The sequence below is a fragment of the Oryctolagus cuniculus genome, chromosome 11 (genome assembly GCF_964237555.1).
Source record: "Oryctolagus cuniculus chromosome 11, mOryCun1.1, whole genome shotgun sequence".
Lineage (NCBI taxonomy): Eukaryota > Metazoa > Chordata > Mammalia > Lagomorpha > Leporidae > Oryctolagus > Oryctolagus cuniculus.
This window is the reverse complement of record NC_091442.1, coordinates 38762020-38771321: the sequence shown is the minus strand read 5'-3', so window position 1 is coordinate 38771321 and position 9302 is coordinate 38762020. Positions and strand designations below refer to the sequence as shown.

Genomic DNA, 9302 nt, shown 5'->3' with positions numbered 1-9302 from the left:
CTAGCCCGGGGAGGTTTTTCGTCGTGCGCACGCGCCGAAGCGACTTCCTCAACTACGGCGCTGACGAGAATTTAGCGGAAAGAAAAGCGGAAGTAATTTGGCCCAGTTCGCTTGCCGTTACGGCGGAGCGTCACCCGGAGGATTGTGGGTGTGGGTCACACGTGAGGCTTCGGGAGGCGTCTGAGGCGGTGAGTAGAAATGGTTTCGGGAAGAAGGGGTCCACAGTAGGTAGAACTTGTGTCCGATAGGGACTCCGGATTTGTGAGGATCTCGCTTTCTCTCCCTAGCCTTTCGGGCTTCACGCTTCAACTCTTGGTTCTCTTCAGGGCCGCTTCTCCAGGGACCCAGGCCATTATCTGCTCCCAACGTTTGGGAGTAAAGAAACTCAGGTATTTTCCACATTAGAGGATGACAGGGACGGCATGCGGCATAGGTGAAGTTGGGTCGCCTTCCCTCCTCTTCCAGTAGCTGACATTTATGGAACGCTTTCTTTCTAAACATTTACAATGCGTTATCTTAATTAGGTGGTGCCTATCTCATAAGGCTGCTCGAATAATTAAATGCTGTAATATGCATGATGTACATAAATGCATCATGAAACTGGTGTTTCCTACTTAGTGTTTAAGAGGTTTTCAAAGTTAAGAAAAGTAGTTTTATTGTAAAACTGTACTTTAAAAATAGCCTGTTTTTTGAAAAAACAATACTGCCCTATTTGATCAGTTCTCTTTTGCTGTTAATAATCAGTGACTTTGGGCGGTTTGCAAAATTCGAACCCATAAGCTCTAAGCTATTAGGAACTATTTACAAGGGAACAATACTAATGTATGCCAACGTACATGTATATTCCAGTAGACTGTGGGGGAAGCTGTTCCTCTGGGCCTTAATCACTTCTAATATGAAAAATTATAGAAAAGAATGGTGTTTATTTTTGTTTTTTGACAGGCAGAGTTAGACAGTGAGAGGGAGAGACAGAGAGAAAGGTCTTCCTTCCTTTGGTTCACCCCCCAAATGGCCGCAGTGGCCGCAATGGCCGGTGCTGCGCCCATCCGAAGCCGGGAGCCAGGTGCTTCTCCTGGTCTCCCATGGGGTGCAGGGTCCAAGCACTTGGGCCATCCCCCACTGCACTCCCGGGCCACAGCAGAGAGCTGGACTGGAAGAGGAGCAACTGGGACAGAATCCGGCGCCCTGACCAGGACTAGAACCCGGTGTACCGGCGCCGCAAGGCGGAGGATTAGCCTAGTGAGCAGCAGCGCTGGCCAATTATTAACTGGAGTGACACTTTAGTGGTTTTTTTTTTTTGGAAGGATGGTTTGATTTAAAGCAAGAATGGCATGACCTAAACTTATATATGTTTTTGTCTTTTTAATTAGGTGACTAGCTTTGTAGAGCTAAAAGCTATTGGGAAGAACAGGAGGAAAGGATTAACAGAAATAATGGGACTGGAATTTGAAAAAGCAACTGAAAAGTTGAGGCTTGACGATATTTTAATTACATTAGCTTTTAACTTGCACCACATGCAATTACACAACTAGAAGTATAGAAATTTTAAGTGAATGCAGTGGTTAATAAACATTTGTTCCCTCCATAAAGCTGTAGCATTTTACTTGGTTTGCCTTATATTTGTTTTCTCCAAATGACCTATAACGGAAAGAGGATATTTTTATGTTTTTTAGCTTTTCTGCATTGACTCAGAATCAGTTGGGGAGATAAAATTATGTTATGTTAATTTTATCTTATATATACATTTTACCTAGAATATATTGTGAATTAATGTGTTTTTCAAACATATTTAATTATATTATTAACCATTTCTGTGATGTTTGTTTTGTTTTTTAGTATTTGGTTTCTTCACACGTTGTTTAGTATTAACATTTAAAAATGTCATCCAAACAAGAAATAATGAGTGACCAGCGGTTTAGGAGAGTTGCAAAAGACCCAAGATTTTGGGAAATGCCAGAAAAGGATCGAAAAGTCAAAATTGACAAGAGATTTCGAGCCATGTTTCATGACAAAAAGTTCAAGTTGAATTATGCTGTGGATAAAAGAGGACGCCCCATCAACCACAGTACGACAGAGGACTTGAAACGTTTCTATGACCTTTCAGATTCTGATTCTGATCTCTCTGATGAAGATAGCAAAGCATTAAGCCAAGAGAAAGGAAAGAAGAAAAAGCCTCAGACTAAAAAAGAAATAGATTCCAAAACTCTTGTTGAGAAGAAAAAGAAAAAAACCAAGAAGATTAATCAAAAGGATTCTGTAACTGAAAATGATGTAAATAATTCTGAAGGAATTCAGAAAATGAAAAATTCACATAAATCTAAGATAGATTCAAAAATAAGTCCTAAGAATAGTGAAGAATCTGTAAGAAAGAGTACTAAAGAGAAAAAAAATACTATTCAACATAGTAGAGACTCTTATTCCAAAGGAAAACTGAGGACAGTAGACTCAGGTGCATCAGAAATTGTGACATCTCCCAAGATCAAGTGTACCAAGACAAGATCAGGTTGGTTGGAAAGAATGAATTCTTTGATGTTTCATTATTACACTGCTCTGTTTTTTAAAAGTAAACATATTAATAAGTATTTTCTTAGTATATTGGGAATGCTTAATTGGAAATAGAAAGCTATGAAAGAAAAAAATATCATGTAATGATTTAGTTTTGATTTGGTGCTAGCAGATAGACATGAGTCCTAAACAATGATTTTGATTTGTGATGGGCACTAGTGAAAGCTAAATTCTCTAACCAGATAAAGTATTAGATGGTATCATATACAATGAGATGTGTCTGAAGACGGTATGTAGAATTGGGTACCTGTTCGTTAATTCATTCAACTACATACTTAATAACTAACATATGACAGATAAACATGAATAAGGCATAGTCCCCCACTTCTAGGTTATTGCTAGTTTATATGATACTTTGGTACAAGTTAGAAAAAGCCATGCCTTCTGAACATAGAGCACTTCCACAACTGATGGTTTATTGAGAGGACAGCATTTTTGAGAAAAGGCTCAGATTATTTCTCCATAAGTCCTGCTCTGTGGTGCTTGGCTTGGTGAGTAGAAGTTGGCTTTGATTTTAGTCCTTCTTGCTGCTTTGTAAATGCCTTTGTGGACATAACAACCTGCTAAACTCTGCAGAGGCTCTGTTCTAAAGTAGCACTTCTGATAGAAATGTGTAATTTGGGATTTTCTACTAACCATATTAATAAATGAAAAGAAACAGGTAACAGTAATTTTAATAATATCTTTATTTAACCCAGTATATCAAAAGTTTAGTTCAATTCAAAAATAATATTTAAGAATTAATAATATATTTTGCACCCCATTTTCATACTGATCTCAAGTTGGACAAGCCCTGTTTCAAGGTCCCAGTTGCCACATGTGGGTATTGGCTACCTTCTTGGACACCATAGGTCTAAAGTGAAATAAATCAGAACCATAACACAATGCAGAATACTAAGAAGTGTCATGGTAGATGGTTAGCAGAGGGCTATAGAAATTTGGAGGAAGAAGTCATGCATGATGTGGTAATCAGAGAAAAATTCATAAGGGATACTTTGATTAGAGTTTGGAAAAAATGAAGTTTGACAGCTGAAGCATTCTACATGGAAAGAATTTGATTCATTTTTTAATCATTTATTTATTGAAAAGAAAAGGCAGAAAGACAGCTTCCATCTTCTGGTTCATTCCCCAAATGGCCACAACAGCAAAGGTCCATACCTGGCTGAAGGAAGATGCCAGGAGCTGCATCCAGGTCTCTCACGTGGCTGGCAGGAGCCCAAGTACTTGGGTCATCTTGTGCTGCCTTCCCAGGTACATTAGCAGGGAGCTAGAACGGAAGCGGATTAGTTGGGACTTGAGTCATCACTCTGATATGGTATGCCAGTGTCAAGCAGCAGCTTAACCCTTTGTACCACAACTGTAAGCAAAGATGTGCTTGGATATTTTCAGAAGAAGTCATTAGTCTTTTTGGATTAGATAATAAGGTTTTGAAGGGGTAAAAGGGTAGCGGAGCTGGAAATGGTTATTTGGAACTAGGTAAGAAACACTTGCCTCTAGTTTGTATTATATATTTACTAAATTAAAATTATTAAAAGTTTGTGACACCTCTGGTTGCCAAGAAACTTTAAATGTTGATGCTGCTGATTGTTGATGCTGTAACAGAAAATTGGTGGTAGTTCAGCTAGACAAAGGCTGGCTATGATTACAGGGGCCAAGATAGGTGGGCATCAGGAAAGCAGACTCATCTTAACAGGTAGAGATAACATAGGCTGTTTCAGACAATGAAGAGATTCTAACTAGTAGGAATCAAGAAATTGGAGTGGTAGAGGGCAGGAGTTAGGAATGGGGTAGATGGAGATCCCATTGCATTTGTAGTGGAAACGAGCAGTAAACCTTATGATGAATGAGAAGCAATAGGAGTCTAATTACTGAAACTAGACAGACTACAAACTAGATTGGACTGAGAGTGGCTGCAAAGCTGATTTGACACTGACTTTGTGTAGTAAGTTACTATATCATCTTCTTATGTATTTGATTTCATCTACCTTGAGGAATGAGGCTATATCAAAGATACAAAGTTTTATTTATTCAAAAGGCAGAGTTGCAAAGAGAGTCAAGAGACACAGAGAGAAAGGTGTTCAGTCTTCTGGTTTACTCTCCGGATGGCCACAATGGCCATAGCTGGGCCAGGCTAAACCAGGAGCCAAGAGCTTCATCTGGGTCTGCACTGTGGGTACAGGGGCCCAAGCACTTTGGCCGTCTTCCACTGGTTTTCCCAGGCATGCTGTTAGGGAGCTGTATTGGCAGTGGAACAACCAGGACTCAAACCACCACCCACATGGGATGCCAGCATTGCAGGCAGCAGCTTAACCAGCAGGTCCCTGAAACTCAATTTTTTTTAAAGATTTATTTACTTATTTGAATGAGTTACACAGAGAGAGGAGAGGCAGAGAGAGAGAGAGAGAGTCTTCCATCCGATGGTTCACTCCCCAAATGGCCTCAATGTCTGGATCTGCACAAATCCGAAGCCAAGAGCTAGAAGCCTCCTCCAGGTCTCCCACGTGGGTGCAGGGGCCCAAGGACTTGGGCCATCTTCCACTGCTTTCCCAGGCCACAGCAGAGAGCTGGATCAGAAATGGAGCAGCCATCTCAAACAGGCTCCCATATGGGATGCTGGCACTTCAGACCAGGGCATTAACCCACTGTGCCACAGCACCAGCCCTCCTGAATCTCAATTTTGTGAATCTTTTTACCCTTCCATGTTGCTTGCAGTAATTTATGTTGGTTCCACAATCTAGAGAAGGCACTGTATTTTTTTTTTTAAGATTTATCTATTTATTTGGGAGTCAAAGTTACACAGAAAGAGAAGGAGAGGCAGAGAGAGAGAGAGAGAGAGAGAGAGGTCTTCCTTCCGTTGGTTCACTCCCCAACTGGCCGCAACGGCCGGAGCTGCACCGATCTGAAGCCAGGAGCTTCCTCTGGGTCTCCCATGTGGGTGCAGGGGCTCAAGAACTTGGGCCATCTTCCACTGCTTTCCCATGCCATAGCAGAGAGCTGCGTTGGAAGTGGAGCAGCTGGGACTTGAACCAACTCCCATATGGGATGCAAGCACCGCAGGCTGTGGCTTTACCCACCACACCACAGTGCAGACCCCAAGGCACTGTATTTTGTTAGCAATTAAGTCATCCTACAAAACCATCTTTTGTTCATTATTCACTCATCTGTTTTCAGTGAGTAAACTATGATTTTTTAAAAATTTATTTATTTATTGAAAGGCAGAGATAGAGAGAGAGGTAGAGAGGTCTTTGATCTGCTGGTTCACTTCCAAAATGTCCACTATAGCTGAGGCTGGGCCAGGCCAAAGTCAGGAGCCCAGAACCCCATTTAGGTCTCTCACTTGGGTACGAGGACCTAAGGACTTGGACCATCCTCTGCTGTTTTCCCAGGCTCATTAGCAGGGAGCTGGATTGGAAGTGGAGCAGCCAGAACTCAGTCTGATGCCCATATTGGATGCCAGCATCGTAACCTGAGGCTTAACCTGTTATTTTTTTTAAAGATTTATTTATTTATTTGAAACGCAAGAGTTACACAGAGAGAGAGAAGTAAAGGCAGAGGGAGGGAGAGAGAGGTGTCTTCCCATCTGCTGGTTCACTCCTCAATTGGCTGGAACGGCCAGAGCTGTGCCCATCTGAAGCCAGGAGCCAGGAGCTTCTTTCAGGTTTCCCAGGTGGGTACAGGAGCCCAAGGATTTGGGCCATTTTCTGCTGCTTTCCCTAGCCATAGCAGAGAGCTGGATCAGAAGTGAAGCAGTCAGGACTCAAACCAGCACCCATATGGGATGCCAGTGCTGCAGGTGGCAGCTTTACCCGCTTTACCTGCAGGTGCCAGCCCCTATTTTATTTAAGTTAAAGCTTAAACAAAGTGTATGAGATAAGATATATCTACACACACAATAGAGAGAAGCATATGGTTACTTTAGAAATAGGACATGAGCCCATTCAAAGTTAGGAGAGCTGAAAATCCTATTTAAGTAAGGATAGTTTTTCACTTTTGGTATGTTGCTAACCATAGCATTTACGAAGTTCAAGATCTAGCAGAATAGTTATTATTTCTCTCTCTTTGTAGCTGATAACATCCATATCAAAGCTTCTGTTTTCAACTATATATAAATGAGTCATAAATGTTATCTCCATCCCAAACTTCTCTGTACTGTAGATTCCTAACACAAATGGCATTATTGATATTTTCTCTTGGACGACGCAAAAGCACTTTTAATTCAACATGTCCAAAGCAGAGTGTATAATCTTCCTCCACCAAACAAACTAGTTTTTTGTTTTAGCTCTACAAGTCAATATAAGACTCATATTTGACAATTCCAAGTCTCCTATTCTCCATATCAGATCTTCCATTACTGAGTACTAATGGTTTTACCTCCTAACTGGCTCTAAAATCCATTCAGTCACTACTTCTGCACATACATCAACATAGTGGTACCTTCATTTCTTACCTGGAGTGCTGTACTGCTCTTCTAGTTATACTATTTTTATACACTCTTAACTCCCTCCAGTCACTTTTCTACAGTGAAGCCACAGTGATCTCAATATGCAAATCTAATGTCCTTATCTTGAAAAATTTTACCCTTCTCCGTGGTTTTGGATGGCATGACTTCTGCCTGTTGACTTCCATTTGTTTGCTTGTCTCCTTGTTATCTACACTTTAAACATGAGTATTGGCTTTTCCCTGTTAATAGACCTTTATAGATGCTTTCCTTGATGTTTGGAACAAATTTCCTTCATGTTTTAGTCTAATTTTGACTTCTTAATTCTTCATCATACCTTAAATAGCAGCTCAATCATCACTCCGTTCTGAGAACCCCATTATAAATATGCTGACAGCATAATACCTCTTATCAGAATTTATTCTCGTTCTAATTTCATTTTATATATGTATGTTGATTTTATTTTATTGATATTTGCCCAATGTCCCCTTCATAGACCTGGAAATTTCAGTCAGGGAATTGGTTACCTTTCTTTTGCCAGTGATTGAGCGAGTGGCCCATAGCAGGCACTCCATAAATTTTTGAGTACGTGGATCTACTTGTATAACCTGGATATGTATTGAATTACATTAAATAACTTGGTTAAGCATAAATTCTACTGAATTTATAGTCTCCTTAACTCTGTTTCATAGGAGTTATATCTTTACCTGATTTGATATCAAAATAATTTGGACTCTTAAATTCATATATACATTTTCTTAATTTCTACTCCTTTTAATATTTATGCAGTGGTTCCACATATAATGGCAAGAGACAGTGATTGTTTTGAAAACTCAAGAAATGGCAAAATGTTTGAAGGAGATGACTTGGAGGAAGATTCAGAAAGTGCTAGTGAAATGAGAAGTGGTGAGGAATCTGAAGATGAACTCTCAGGTGTTGTTAGAACTTCAGCTGATGATGATGATGATGATACTTTAACTGATGATTATGATGATAGTGATGATGAAGAAGATGATGAGGAAGATGAAGAAGAGGACAGTGAAGAAGATAATGAAAGTGACAGTGGCCCTGATCTTGCACGAGGTAAAGGAAACATAGAAACTAGTTCTGAAGATGAAGATGATTTGCCAGATTTATTTCCAGAAGAACCTACTTTTGAGCATGCTTGGAGAGAATTAGATAAAGACGCTCCTCGGGCTGATGAGGTAACCTTTTGAATAAGATTCCTTCTGAATAATACAGTATAAGTTTTTATGGGTGGTAGGATTGATGGCATTAAATTAAGTGGGGGAGGGGGGCTGGCACCGCAGCTCAATAGGCTTATCCTCCACCCATGGCGCTGGCACACCGGGTTCTAGTCCCGGTCATGGTGCCGGATTCTGTCCCGGTTGCCCCTCTTCCAGGCCAGCTCTCTGCCGCATCGCGATCTGGCTGCGGCGGCCATTGGAGGGTGAACCAATGGCAAAAGGAAGACCTTTCTCTCTGTCTCTGTCTCTCTCACTGTCCACTCTGCCTGTCCAAAAAAATAAATAAATAAATAAATAAATAAAAATTAAAATTAAAAAAATAAATTAAGGGGGGGAACTTTGGTGGTAATAATATTCTTGATTCTAAAAAACAATTTTTTTTTTTTTTTTTTTTTGACAGGCAGAGTGGACAGTGAGAGAGAGACAGAGAGAAAGGTCTTCCTTTGCCGTTGGTTCACCCTCCAATGGCCGCCGCTGCAGCCGGCGCACCGCGCTGATCCGATGGCAGGAGCCAGGAGCCAGGTGCTTTTCCTGGTCTCCCATGGGGTGCAGGGCCCAAGCACCTGGGCCATCCTCCACTGCACTCCCTGGCCATAGCAGAGAGCTGGCCTGGAAGAGGGGCAACCGGGACAGAATCCGGCGCCCCGACCGGGACTAGAACCCGGTGTGCCGGCGCCGCAAGGTGGAGGATTAGCCTATTGAGCCACGGCGCCGGCTCCAATTTTTTTTTTTTTTTGACAGGCAGAGTGGACAGTGAGAGAGAGAGACAGAGAGAAAGGTCTTCCTTTGCCGTTGGTTCACCCTCCAATGGCCGCCGCGGCCGGCACGCTGGGGCCGGCGCACCGCGCTGAACCGATGGCAGGAGCCAGGTACTTCTCCTGGTCTCCCATGGGGTGCAGGGCCCAAGCACTTGGGCCATCCTCCACTGCACTCCCTGGCCACAGCAGAGAGCTGGCCTGGAAGAGGGGCAACCGGGACAGAATCCAGCGCCTCGACCGGGACTAGAACCCGGTGTGCCAGAGCCGCAAGGCAGAGGATTAGCCTAGTGAGCT

General features: G+C 42.0%; 1 protein-coding gene across 2 annotated transcripts in view; it reads left to right on the top strand.

Moving 5' to 3' along the window:
* Positions 1–66: 66 nt before the first annotated feature.
* The window catches only part of ESF1 (ESF1 nucleolar pre-rRNA processing protein homolog), a 71615-nt gene continuing 62379 nt past the window's right edge, over positions 67–9302 (top strand). The window contains exons 1-3 of one of the 2 annotated variants that reach the window (XM_051846204.2): positions 67–188; positions 1837–2503; positions 7793–8208. In XM_051846204.2, coding sequence (XP_051702164.2) covers positions 1879–2503; positions 7793–8208 — 1041 coding nt within the window. In that variant the 5' untranslated portion in view covers positions 67–188; positions 1837–1878. Of the gene's footprint in view, positions 390–1836; positions 2504–7792; positions 8209–9302 lie in introns of both variants that reach the window. The other variant, XM_051846205.2, reaches the window with a different exon arrangement.